At 49.3% G+C, this 14,204-nt stretch overlaps 1 protein-coding gene across 2 annotated transcripts in view; it reads right to left on the reverse strand.

Annotated features, from left to right (window-relative positions):
• Positions 1-13,966, reverse strand: part of Chrdl2 (chordin like 2) — a 30,922-nt gene extending 16,956 nt beyond the window's left edge. For both annotated transcript variants that reach the window (XM_010603285.2, XM_010603284.2), the window contains exons 1-2: positions 13,618-13,966; positions 2,593-2,705 (exon numbers count right to left, since the gene is read on the reverse strand). In XM_010603285.2, coding sequence (XP_010601587.1) covers positions 2,593-2,705; positions 13,618-13,699 — 195 coding nt within the window. In that variant the 5' untranslated portion in view covers positions 13,700-13,966. The remainder of the gene's footprint in view (positions 1-2,592; positions 2,706-13,617) is intronic.
• Positions 13,967-14,204: the final 238 nt, after the last annotated feature.

Genomic DNA, 14,204 nt, shown 5'->3' on the forward strand with positions numbered 1-14,204 from the left:
CATCATGTAAAGGTACAAGATCCCGATGATGAATGTAACTGTATCGTGTACCTAAAATGTACCAATAAACTCAATGGAAAAATAAAATAAAAGAGTATCCTGGAGGCGAATTGCTTGCAATAACACAACAGGGTAAACATTATTGGTGGGAGTTGGGAATGCTGAGCTACCTCTGGGGGATGGGCATAGGCCCAGGCCCCTACTATGCACACTCAGTGGAGGCCAGGAGGCGGGGGCTAGGCCTTCTTCCAAGCACTAGAATCCCAGCAGTGAGCAGCACTGACAAGCTTCCTGCTTTCATTGCCCTTGTGTCCTGGTGGTGGGAAACAGACTAGAAAACAGTAAGCAAGTAGGGACAAGACAATTTCAGGTGTGAAATTTGTGGCAAAGATAAGGCAGAACGACATGATTGGGTTAATAGGGTGAACTATTTCAGAAAGAGTCACAAGGGAAGCCTTCTGAGGAGGTAACATTCCTGTTTGGAACTGGGAGACAAGAAGGAGCCATTTGTGAGAGGGCCTGGGTGGGATATTCCAGGCATAAGGAGTGAACAGTAATGTTTCCCATGTTGGGAGAACCCACAGAATGCCAGCAAAGTTACAGCTTAGGGGCCAAGTACAGAGTGAAGGTGGGGAACTAGGCAAGGGAGGATTCCACAGAGCCCCTGCAGGAAACCTGAATTTTATGTCAGGTGCAAAGCAAAGCTGTTGGACGATTTTAAGAGTAGAAAGATACAGTTAAAACCAGTCATTCCAGCTGGTGTGCTGAGGATGAATTTTGAGGTGGGGACAAGGGAGACCTGTTAGGAGGCTTGGGCAGCAGCCCAGGTGAGCGACAAAGGTGGCTGAGGTTAGGGTGGTAATGATGGAGAGGGGTGGAAGGACTTTGGTGAATTTCAGTGCCCCAGGCTAAGGAAACTCTGTGTGTGTGTGTGTGTGTGTGTGTGTGTGTGTGTGTGTGTGTGTGTATGTGTGTGTGTGTGTACGCTGGGAAAAGAGAGATAAATTAGCTCCAATAGATCATGAAACTTGGACTTTGTCAACTGGGCCACATGATATGTCTGGAATGGTCTGTTTTGGTTTCCTTTCTATTCTCTGGCTCTGCTTCATAAAGTTCCTTTTGAAATGGCTGATTGGCCTCAGATGTGCTAAGGAAACTCAAGGGGAGGCAGTCATGGTGGTGGGGGCTGATGCCTATTTGTGTCAGAGTTATACCTGAGGCCAACCTGGTAAAAGCCTTGGGAAATCAGTGGGAAGGACCCCAGGAGTGATCCCCAATGTCCCTCCTGCCCCACCCTTAGTCACCTCAGAATTCTGTGCCACACGGTTCTCATTTATTCCACATATTAATCATACAAGGCCCAATGGAGGTGCTGGGTGGGTGCTATAGTTTGGGTGTTCAATGTCCCCTAAAGTTCTATGTGGCTTGGTCCCCCACTTGGTGCTGTTGGGAGGTACTGTAGACCTTCAGGAGGTAGAGCCTTGTGGGAAGTCTTAAGTCACTGAGGGCATGCCCTTGAAGGGGTTGAGGGACTCCGGTCTCTTCTCTTTTGCTTGCTGGCCATGAGGTGAGCAGTTTTGCTGTGCTGTGTACCTCACCACAGGCCCAAAGATACAGGGTCATTTACTCATGAACTAGAACCTTCAAAAGTGTGAGCCAAAATAAACCTTTTTCTCTTTATAAGTTGATTATGTCAGGTGTTTTGTTATAGTGACAGAAAGCTGACAAATGCAGTTGGGGGTGAGGATGCAAAAGACAGAAGTGAAAACAAAGATGTGGTCTCTGCCCCAGTTGGTTCAGCCTTTGGGAGGACATCACCCTCGGCATGAGTGAGAGCCCAGCAAGACCTGTTCTCAGGCACTCAATCAGAAAGGGCAGTCACTAATGCATGTACCTGTCAATAGTGACCAGGAGAAAGGGACAGAGAAAGTTATGGGGGTGCCCAGAAGCAGAAATTGCACTTAAGTGGAGGTCATTTACCCATTTGGGGCTGGGGATTTAGCTCAGTGGTTCCGCCACCTGCCTTTTAAGTGCAAGGTCCTGAGTTCTATCCCTGGTACCAAAAGACAAACAAACGAATGAACAAAAAACAACAACATTTACCCATTTGGTCAAAACCTTGAAGAGCAAAGACGTGGGCCAGTGGAGCTGGGGGAGGGCCTCCTGAGGCAGGGAGGAGACTCAGGTGGAGGGAATCGTACACAGGCAGAAAGGAACAGGAAGGAAGGTCTGTCTTGGGTTGTGTGGGAGGCAGGAAAGCCGGCAGCAGTGCGAACTGGAAAGAAGGCTGGCCTGAGGGATGGAAGGCCTGGGGCCTCAACCAAGCCCCGCCACTGATCTGCTGAGTGACTTGCCCAGGAGGCACACAGGGGCCACATACTACTACCTACTGAGGACTCGGTAGTGAGGGAACTTGCCCGAGCATCCTCGGCTGTCTCTGACAGCACAGTTAGAGGAAGCCTTGCTCCAGGTGCCCCTGACCTCTAGGTGTAGGCTGTCTGATCTCACTACCTTTCTAGGTGACTTCTCTACAGGTCTGCCAGACACACCTGTCGCAGGTGGCCTAGTGGCTTGGTGGCCTGAGCAACCTACCTCAGAGCAAGTACAGCGCAGGCAATACATCACACCTTGTGGCTCCAGGTAGGGATGCCAGCTCTCACCAGGAGAGTATCTCTTCTCGTGGAAAAGGCAGAACAGGTCTGGGCCTGGCAAACCAACACAGGTTGTTAGTCCCCGGAGGTGCTAGCCCCAAACCTGCCTCATCCTTCCTCATTTCTGGCTCCAGGAAGGATGTCATGTGTACCATCCTTCAGATGGTCTCTTCTATTCAGGAAACATTGAGCATCCACTAGATATGCTCTCCTAGTCAGAGGCCAGAATGTCTGACTTTGAATCTTGCTTTGACCATACACTTGCTGTATGGTTGGGCATTTACTGCCCTTCTCTGGGCCTTAACATTTATTCATAGGGCAGTAGAGAGATCAAGCAGTAAAATGCTTTAGACTTTGTTGTAATGTAAATGTTAGTTAGTATGATTAGATGGGTATTACAGGGCCCAGAGAGGATAAATTAATTTGCAAAGGCCACGTACCTATTTAGTCCACCAAGCAGAGATGACAGTCTGTCTCCTGACTCTCAGTCTAGTGCTCCTTGTGCCTTCATAATCACATTTGTTTCTTTTCTTTTGTCCTATTTGCTTATTTATTTATTTTTATATCACCATGGCTTTCTTCTCTATCCTCCACCCCACAACACAACACATACACAGTCATGCACACACACACACACACACACACACGTACATGCAGAGCCTCTCTGGGTCCTGTGCCCCACCTTTTTGAATGAAACAACTCATAGCAGCTTTCCAGCTCCTATACCAAACTCTGTCACTATATCTTGGCTAGACACAATGGCAAGGTGGCTAGGAAAGTGACCTTTCCATTTCCCTAAACATCATCCTTCCTACTACTCAGAGATGTGCTTGGCACATGAATTGACTTTTTAGTAACCTGCATATTAGTTGCTGATATATAGTGCTTCTAAGAATAATTGAAATAGATTCTGGGGGGTTGGGGTAGGTTAGCTATCTCTCCTACAGCTGTGCTCTTTTGAAACCTCCAGCTCTTCCATCTCTCATAACCAAGGCACTCCTCCCCTCACCTCTTTCCTGCTGCCCACCTAGCCCTGAGACAGGCCTCCTTCTGTCCAGCACTGCAGACTCTGTCCACCTCTCTGCCTCTTTCCCTATCCCTGCCAACAATTCTCCACATGGGTGCCTGAGAGCAGGGATCCCAGAAGGGATGCAGTCTTTCCAATGGGGTGGTTCTCCATTACCTGAGCTCTTTTAGGAAGGGATGGGGAGATGCAGTACAAGCTAAGTGCCAGCGAAGTTTTGTTGGCTTGAATGAAATTACAATCTGGAGAAAAGAATCAAGATAGAATGACTACCTTCTCTATGCCAAACTTTTTATGTAAGTTACTTAATGATCTAAATGTTGTTTTGAGAATTGAATGGGATAATGTTTTTACAGTGCTTACTGAGCCCAGTTCTTGATACTTAGTTGGAATGCTATTATTATATAATTATGATCATCGCAAAGATGCTGCCCTGAGACATGATTGAATGTCATGAAAACTGACATAGTTTGAAATCTGGACTAAGTGATAATAACCATCCTGCAGTGGTTTTGCATTTTATGAGAAAGCTAGATAAGAAAACAAAGTTCATAGAATCTAAGTTACTTGCCTAAAGCCATCCAGCTGCTGACTTGAACCCAGGGCTCCAGGCTTCAAAGCAAAGCTCCTTTGGGTTCTCTCCATCACTTACGTTTTTTAACCCGGTCTGTGGGCCTAAAGGCTCAATTTCCTTCTTGCTCTGTTTTACTGGCCACTGTCCTCCACTTTCTGTTGTGTTCTCCTAGATTCCTATTAGGCTTTAGAAGTTGCCTTCCTGGCTCCCCTTTCCCATTTTCTTGGAAACATGGGCTCTCATGCTGTTAGACTTTCGGGCTCACAGAATGGCAGGGTACTGCCAAGGGTGCCCTGTTGCGTGTGTGTGGGGGCTCACACATAATGCTTGTATCCCCAACTAAGCACTAGAATGAGCCCTGGCTCACCCTTTCAGGGAACAGGAGCTCTGGGCCATTCCTACCCCTCAGGAAGTTTCATTGTAAGAAGCTGAAATCAGCTTCTCCTGGTTCCTCACATTACCCGTTCGGCCCTCTTGAGCCTCCCAGGACACAAAGCTTTGGGGCCACTGTCCTTGTGTGTCAGTTGACGATTCCACCGGCTATGAGGCCCTTAGGAACACACAGCTTAGTTCTCTCCCTACCGGCTTCTTAGTCCTCAACAGTGAAGGGAACGACCACACAGCAGATCCTTGCCCCAGTGAGGCAGCAAGGCTTGGCTGGCCCATATCAAATGGGCTGTGTTTATCTCTCAGCCTCCACTGGCAGAGGGTGGAATACAGCCCCAGCTGGGGTACTGGTCCAGCCAACCCAACTCTCCAAGGAGTGAATAATGTCTTTCTTCCTCAGTCCCCTCCCCCAACCAGGGCGGGGGTGATTTCAACACTGTGGCCACCTTAGGTCAGCCAGTTGCTGAAGAAACCCTGTCCTACCTTCCTTGGGGCGGCCCTGAAGCTGGTTCGCAAGCCAGTTGGCTCCCCTTACCTCTTCGTCTGCTCAGAGCTTGAAGACCAAAGTGTCTCCGCCAATGCCTGGGCCAAGGGGGCCCCTCCCCCACCAGTAGGGCTGGCAGAGGCTGAGAATGTGGGGGGCCTGGCAGGAGGCCTTCTGTAGCCACAGTCCCCAACCACCACACCCTTTAAGGTGAGAAGCACAAGGAGGGGTGGCTATGCCTGGAGCTGTGTCTTCCTCTAGGGAGATGAGTGCCCAAGTCCATGCCAAAACCCAGTGGGAGGAGGACCAGCCGGGCATGCAGCCACCTCTGTTCCTGTGGCTCTGGCACCAGCCCCAGCTGGGACTTCTCTGTGGCTGAGAGAAGGAGCTCATACTCCTTAAGCTACACATTCAAGATGTTCTCTGAGCCTCAGTTTCCTATCTGCAAAATGAGCAGGAGAGGACTGTGAGCTTAGGGTATCTGTAGTTTATGAATTCATGATTTCAGATTCTGAGGTTCCAATGTTCTAGGTTTCTAAGGTTCAAGATTTGAGAATCCCATTTTCTGTGAGTCTGCATTTCATCAGAACACAACATTTCTGGAATTCTACAATACTGTGGTTCTAAGATTTGATCATTCCAAGATTCACATGATACTTGGATGTGTCGATGGTCTCATCCATCTCAGGCTCTCATTAGAATGAGGTTTTCAGGAGCCACTAGGGGCCAATCCTGAGTGACACCGTGGAGGAGGCAGTTTGTGTCTAATATCTCCTCCCTTCCCAGTCACACCCTTTGTCCTCTGTGGCCTTCCTCTCCTGCCCCAGCCCCGGCCCTGCTTCCTCTATCCACCACCCATTTCTCATCCCAGCCCCCAACCTATGTATGAATCTTTCTCCCCATCTCAGAGGCCAAGCATGTGAGATACTTCAAAGTATTCCAAGGACCTTCTAGAGGCAGGTAGGCCTGGATTCAAATCATGAATCTAGTTTTTATTTGCAGCCTGATTTTAGACAAGCTACTACTTAACCCTTCCAGGATTGTTTTCATATCTATTAAATGGGACTAATAATCATATCTACCTCTCATGGTTGTTGTAGAATTGAATCAGATCATGTAGAAATACACGGTGAATGTTTAAATAAAGGGTTTTTTTTTTTTCATAGTAAAAGGCCCATTGATACTAATCCCACCCAAAATACTATCCCTCACTTTGAGCACAATTATCCCATTGTTTCGCTTCTTTCTTTCTTGCTTTCTTTTTTTTGAGACAGGGTCTGGAGATGCAGTTCAGGCTAGCCTCGAACTCACAGTGATCCTCCTGCTTTAGCTTCCCGTAACTAGAGTGCAACTAAAGACATTCGAGAAAAGAGAACTGTTTCATAAAGTGCCCAGAATGATGGGAAAAGTGTATTTGTATCAAGAGGGAGTATTTTGAGTGGGATTAGTGGCAATGTATCTTTTACTGAAATCATTTTTAAACATTTAAATATTCACTGTATTTTTTAAAACACAGTGTATATGCCCAGTCTCTCACGCATTAGATACTCACTTAAACAGTAGGTAAAAACAGACGGACAAGACCCAGACCTGGACACTGACCTCAAACTTCCTTCACTATGTGTTTCTTATCATATTTCTTTTAATCTCACAGTTCTGTGTAGCAGCCCCAGGCACCTGTTAAGTGCGTGCACATCACAGTACTCGCTGAAATTAAATCTTCCAGGTCTCACTACCACACCTGTGCTATTTCCTGCAGCTCTCTGCTTTCTTCTAGTCCCACTCACAAGCCAGGCCAATCTCCCTCAGTACCACATGAGCCCACACAGACCTTGGGCTGGGACAAAACGATGGAAGGGGCTCCGAAAACTGGGGCAGAGAATGGGAGGGTCAGGGCGTGAGAGGCAAGAGATCTGGCTGGACAGAGAGGCAGCGGCTCTCCAAGGGCCTTGAGAGCCCCAAGGGCAAAGGAAAACCATGGAAAAACCTTGATCCTGGCAGATGCAAGTGGGAGACCAAGGTTGCATTTGGGACCACGCACCGTGGAGGAGTGAGTCGATAGGCAGAGAACAGGAAGAGCTGTACAGTCGCCCTGTTTGAGACGGTGCTGCACCTGAGCTTAGGGCCTGACCAAAACGTAAGTACTGAAGGGCAAAAGTACAGATTTGAGCAACACTTCATAGGTGCAGTGGGCAGGCGGTGGGACAGACTGGACAGGGTGTGAGTGGAGAGGGTCAATGAGCAGTCAAGGATGGGATGGAGGTTTGGGGAGCGAACAAATAGGTGGATGTGATGTCAGGATGGCCCAGAGCTACCTCCTGCGGGGACAGCTGCAAGCCAGTGCAGCAGCCTGTCACTTTGGGCAGCATGAAAATGAGCAGAGACAAGGATGGCAGCAAGGTGACCTCTGCGGTGGCAACTCCTATGCAGGGTCCAGAAAAAAATCTATAGGAAAACGTGGGGCATGTGGCACAACAGGCAGTAAATAATATTATCGTTAGGCATTTTACTTCCTGCTATTCATTCATTTATTGAGCTTTTTGTATTAAGCTTTATACATATCCACGGACCTGGCATATGACTTAATAAGGTATAGTCCCTGCCCTTGCAGAAGTCACAGCCTAATGAAGAAGACAGACAACTGTAACTGATAACGTGATGACAGTGAGACCATAGGTCTTCAGGACCGGGTCACAGAGGAGAAAACAAGATGCAGGGGGAAGGGCTTCCCTTGGAAAAGCACAGTTGGGAGTGAACATGGTTCACACAGAGCACTGAGAAACCATCTTATGGGTGCTAGCGCCTCTTCCTCCAAGAAATACCTACTTCAATACATCAGAGTTCTTTATTTTTGCGCCCCCCCCCCGCAGGATCTCACTATGTAGCCCAGGTTGGACTTGAATTTCTGATCGTCTTGCCTCAGCCCCCAAAATGCTGGGACCACACACCCTACTCATTCTTTACCTATACTGACTTCCTTAAAGTAATTAGGCTTACATGATCTAATCTGAATCCAGGGCAGTAATGTTTACCAGACTCCCAAAGTTACTACATTACCCCAGGCTGACTCCTGCCTGCTTGTACAGCAGAACTCTTTGAGGTGGCCCTGTTTTCAGCCTTACCTTCTCTTGCTGAGTTTCTCTCACTCTTCCACCATACCACCAGGCTCCTTCACACTTCTGTGCCCTCACATGTGCTGTTTCTTCGTCCGGGACACAATTCTCTATCTCCAGTGTGTGACCAACTCCTCATTCTTCCAAAGCCGGCTGGGATGACACCATTTTTATGAAGGCTCTAACCGCTCAAGACCCTGGCTTCTCCTTCAGGGGGGAGTTCAGCTCTTGATTATGGTCCTCACTGACAGGGTTAGAAATACTTGCTAAGTGGGTTTTTCTTTCTTGCTAAACTGTGAGCTTCTTGAGAGGAAGGGCCAGAACCCACTGAATTTTGTGCTCTGTGCAGAGCCTATGTAGATGGATAAATGAATAAATGAAAAAAGAATAGAGTTAATGGAGAAGGAGTGGCTCTAGAAGGGGAGGCAATTGCCAGTCCTTAACCCTGGACACTTCTCTCTTTAACAGAAAGAGAGCTTCATTATATAGGAAAGCCAAGTCCCTCTCAACACTTTTGCCTTGCCACCAAACAGAAATTAGCCTTTGACCTCTTCTTCCAACTCCCTGCCATTGAACTCCCAATCCATCTGCCAACCCAAAGAACACTATGTACCAAAAGGTCAGGAGCCTGGGGAAGCTAAGGGGACGAGTGATTCTACAATCTTCACATGTAAGTCAAAATTTCCAAATTGTCCCCACCCAAGTGTACCCTACGGTCTGGCCTGAAACCTTGCAGGCTCTGATACAGGTCTCCTCAGGGGTCAGTAGGAGAGACTAGTATGGTTGAGAATTCTTCCATAGGGAGCAGAAAAGACAGACGGGAAGAAGCTTCTGGGCTGGAGGAGAGGCTGGATAAGGTTGTGAAAAGCCACTAGGAGGGGCCAGGGTAAGAGGAGAGAGGTCTGAAATTGTGGCTGGCCTGTCCCCAGCCTGTAAGGACTCAGAAAACTTGAAGGAACCTGGCTGCTCAGGAATGTGAGAATATTTACATCTCTTCCCTCATGCCCACACAGCATTATTTATTTATAGGCCCCTCTTCACACCAACAAATTTGCTCCCCTCTGAGACATAAATCTGCTTTGAGCTCTGGCATCTATCTGATGGGTGAGGCCTCTTAAGAGAAGCAACAAAAATCTCCGCACCTTAGTGGCTGAGCTGTGCATGCTAGGGGAAGTGAACCACTTCTCCGAACCTTATTGCTTTCTCCTGTCACACACCATGCACAGGAGCATGAAAGGGCCTCAGAGCAGAGCATCGGCAAGCCTGGAAAGGCAGCTGTGTGGCGTGTCAATAGCAGGGGCAGAGACAGAACTGTCAGTGTTGTGTTCTGCCTTGAACACATACACTTTAGAGTCACAGAAGCCTGGAAAGTTAGGGGTTTGGGCCGGGGATTTAGCTCAGTGGTGCCGCTGCCTGCCTCTCAAGCACAAAGACTGGAGTTCGATCCCCGGTACAAAAAAAGACAAAGAAAGTTAGGGGGTCACATAATGCCCAATCTCTTTATGCTATGGATGTAGAAGCTGAGCCCTCAAGAGGGATCGAGACACGCTGATTTGTGCCAGTACAAGCGACAATGCCAGTCTGCACATCTGGAGATGATGTTCATAAGGATCCACTCATTCTATACGGGACAAGACCAGAAGAAACGGCTTTAACTTGCAAATAAAAAGACTCAGGCGAGACACAATGAAGAAATCTTGAGTACAAGAATGGGTGACAGAAGGCCTTCTCTGAGTTGAGGTCAGCCCAGAGGCAGGGCAGCTGCCTCAATGACCCATCTCTACGCTGCACCACGCCGTGACGCCACTCTCGCGCCAGTCCTTCTTTTTAGGAGTCCAAAAGATTCAAGGTCCTTCTCTCAGAGCCGGCGCCGCGGCTGGTGGCTGGGGGAACTTGAGAGGCCAGTCCTGGAACAGGTGCAACAGCTGGAGCAACTGCGCAGCTGTCGCCTGGCCAGCTCAGGGAGCCAGTGAGTGAGGCAGAGACCTCTACTGGTGGGAGAGGGGATGTGCAGAACTGCCTGGTCAGAGAACTAGACTGAGGCCTACCTGCCTGGAGTCACACGTCAGGCCTTCACTCAGGTACTCTCCATCCCCTCATACATAACTGGACAGGTGAGTGAGGGTCCCCACTTGTGAGTCTCCCACTACACCTGCTGCCCTAGGCCCTCCAGGTGCTCTGTCCTGGTGTCTGAGGGCCCCTCTATCCTAAACTCCCCAGTTCCCCTTTCCTTTCCAAAAGTCAGAGTGGACTCAGAATCAGGGCAACCATGCCTCTGGATCTTGAGACTCAGAATGAGGGGCTGTTAAAGTCAGAATGTCCTCAGTGATCATCCGTGCCAGTCCAACTGTCTTACCTTACAGGTGGGAAACTAAGGTCCAGGAAAAGGCAATCTGCCCTGGCTCACAGTTGGAACCTGTGGCATGGCCAGGCTGGATCCCTGACCTTATTGCAAGTTTTCTCTCTGTACAACATCATACCATGGGATGCTCCCTTCCTATTCCAGATCTGGGGCCTAGGATTACATCACCTGGGAACCAAAGTTTTAATTCCCATAATACATGAATCCTTGAAGAAAGAATAGAAGGGTCCATGTTTCTAATTGGTTAGTGACTCTCTCCTAAAAAAGGAGATGGAGGGAAGAAGTAGAAGCATGCCAGGCACCTCAAAGTAAGCAAAGTAAAGTAAAGCAAAGGAAGAACAAAAAGGAGAGGATTCAGTGTCAAAGCCGCTTCTGGGTCCCAGAGGGGTCGAGTAACCAGGGTAGAGTGACCAACATCACCCCTGGATGTGGTTCAGGCTGGGCTGGGCTAGCACTGGTTAATAATCAGGCCAATGACAGCCGTGTAAGGCTTCACTACAGAGTAGAATTGGGGTTCAATCAGTGGTCAAGGTTAGAGGCATAGGGCTCAGCCCGGGATTAGAGTTGAAACTCAGGCCGCATTATATCAGGGTTCAATGTGTGGCTGGAAATAGAGACAAAGGAGAAACAGCCTTGGCTGCACAGCCTCAGACTTGGACAGGGGAGAAGGCTGAAACCTCTGCTCATGGACTCTCAGAACTCTGCAGGCACAGCCACCCCAGGAAAGTGACACCACACGGACCTGAGAATTCCCTCTGAGTGGTACCACTTCTGAAAGCACCTCAGATGTCACCAGGAGATTTCTTACCCAGAGCAAGCTTGAAGTCTCACGCTGAGATGAGGTCCTTCATCACAGACCTTCAAAGGGGACCCTGACAGATGACAACAAGATGAATTCAAGATTCATAATTTGTCAGCACTAGACCACATGAGGCTCAGAGAAGGCTCAGACAATAATTAAATTGTCTCAATTCACACAGCTGATAAGTGACATGTCAGGGAGTAGGATCCAGTTCTCCATTCCTTGGTAAACTTGCTGTGTGACCTTGTAGCAAATCACTCCCCTTTCCTGGGCTTTGGTTTAATTCTAAAGATGGGTAATATGCTGGGTAGAAGAAGATGAGGAGGCCCTTCCAGCCCAGACATCGCAGGGTCTACGCATCCTCCCTGGAGGACAGCCCCCCTCCTTCACTCAGTGAGTTGGCTCCAAGTCTTCGCCTCACCCATCTGGAGCCCTGTACCTATTTTGTGGAAGGGGAAAAGAACTACTAGTAGGACCTTCTGGGAAGTATAGACTCAAAGGCAGTAGGGGCACAGAGGAGAGGAGATCAGAGTAGATCAGGTCACCAGGGAGAGCTGGCTAGAAGAAATGACTAAGTGAGCTGTAAAAGGCTCACAAGACATAGGAGGCAAAGAGGAGGGGTATGAATAGGACAGAGCAATCCTCAACAGGGGTCTGGTTCGAGGACATCTTTCCATGATACAACAAGGGCAGTAATATCTGGAGTAAACTCTTGGGAGCTAAGAACTAGGCCAGGCATGGCACAGAAGGCCCCTGTGCTAAGTCCCTTTCAAAAACAACAGGCAGGTAGGAGTTAGGAAGAAACCTTGTAGGGTTCAAGGAAGGGGAGGGCATACTGACTGAGTACTCCAGAATTGTGCTGGGTATTTTAACACAATCACCTCCTCTAATCCTCCTCAGAACACTCTTGGTTCCTGGTTAATACCTCTCTTAGGCAAGAGAAGAAAATACGGATCAGAGAAGTTGTGTCTTATGAAGTCACACAGCTATAAGAGCTAGAGCCAGGACTTGAACTCATCACTGAGTTGTTCCCACAACTTGTTCTGGAGGACTTCTACGGACTTGAAACAAAAATATAGCACCAGCAGCTCTAGCAAGACAGGTGCAAAAGAAAAGCATGGGGGGAGCTGAGCTGACCTGGGGCAGCAAAAGAACGTGGCCTGGGAGTTGGTCAACTGGCCTCTGAATCCTAGGCTCTGCCCTGCGTGACCTCGAGCAAGTCACTGTCACCACCATCAACACCACCACAGCTGCCACCCACTACCGCACCCCTGCTTTGGTTTATCGAATATTTCAGGTTCTGAAATACGCTCCTTTGAGAGAACTTTTGTTTCAGTTTCATTCTCAGAGCATTCTAAGAGATTGACAGGAGATGTGGACAGCGTCTGCTAGCCTATTGGGAGCAGTGAGGTTCAGAGAGATGATAACCTTCCTGAGGTTGCACTGTGTCTTCCACGGAATTGGGCAACTGTTATTTCTTGAGGAGCCACATACATCATCCTTGTGCTGGTTGCTTTGCCTATATACTACAGTCTAGTTCTCATAACAGTCCTGGAATTTTTTACTCCCATTTCATAGATCAGAAAACCGAGGCTCGGAGAGGTGCCTCCCACCAGTTGATATTAAACGGGGCTGCAATGATGAAGATCCTGGCCTATTCTCTGTGTCCCAGAGCCTCACAACTCCAAATCAGGGTCCCTTGCAGACACTATGGGGGCAGGAGTTGGAATTAGAGAGTTCTGGCTTTGGAGAGAGCAAACTAGTTCTATAAATTCCAGCGAGTTCCTTCTCTTTTCTTATCCGTAAAGTGTAACTGGTAAAACCCACTGCAGAGGAGTGTTGCAAGAATCAAACGAGACCAAGGACTGCCAAGTTATCCTACTTAGCTCTTACTCCTTCTCAAAGGCTCTTCCCCCAGCAATAGTCTTCACACCCCATCACACCCCTCTCTGCAGCCAGGCATGCCCAACTGTTTCCTAGCCCGCTGTCCTCAGCCCGTCCATCCTCAGGTCCAAGGCAGCATCCTCCTCGGTTCTGAGTCTGGCAACCCCTGGGTCCCCAGTCTCAGCCCACAGGGAACCACAGAAGTCTGCCTCCCGGGCACAGGTGCTGCCCCCACGGCTGTCACAGCAGCTAGTACTGGTCTCCGGTCGCGGCATTTCCTCGCACGTCCCAGCGGCCCGTCCCTCCTCTGCCCGACCAGCCTCCCCCTCTACTTACGGGCTCGAGCGTGAGAGTCCAAGGGGAACCAGAGCAGCGCGAGTCCCAGCAGGCAGGAGCGGACCCTCACCTCGGGAACCATCCTTCCTCTCCCCGGGGCGGGGCCGCCCGGCTCTGAGCCTGCAGGGGAGCCGGAGAAAGAGAGAGGAAAGCTCCGTGCACACACCCGGAGAGGAGTCAGGCAAGGGTCGAGAGGAGAGGCGGACAGGCAGGGAGGGCTAAGGTGGGGATAAGAGAAAAGCGGAAAGAGGACAAGCGGGAGAAGGGAGAGAGATAGAGAGCTGGAGGAAGGTCGGGCAGAAGGGAAAAGCAATCAAAGAAAGGGAGAAGGTGAGAGTCCGAGGGGGAGAAGAAAGGTGCACACACCCGGAGAGGAGTCAGGCAAGGGTCGAGAGGAGAGGCGGACAGGCAGGGAGGGCTAAGGTGGGGATAAGAGAAAAGCGGAAAGAGGACAAGCGGGAGAAGGGAGAGAGATAGAGAGCTGGAGGAAGGTCGGGCAGAAGGGAAAAGCAATCAAAGAAAGGGAGAAGGTGAGAGTCCGAGGGGGAGAAGAAAGAGAGGCGCGGATGGGCTCCAGGCGGGCAGCG

This window comes from Fukomys damarensis, unplaced genomic scaffold, assembly GCF_012274545.1.
Source record: "Fukomys damarensis isolate Sample0158 unplaced genomic scaffold, DMR_v1.0_HiC HiC_scaffold_16, whole genome shotgun sequence".
Lineage (NCBI taxonomy): Eukaryota > Metazoa > Chordata > Mammalia > Rodentia > Bathyergidae > Fukomys > Fukomys damarensis.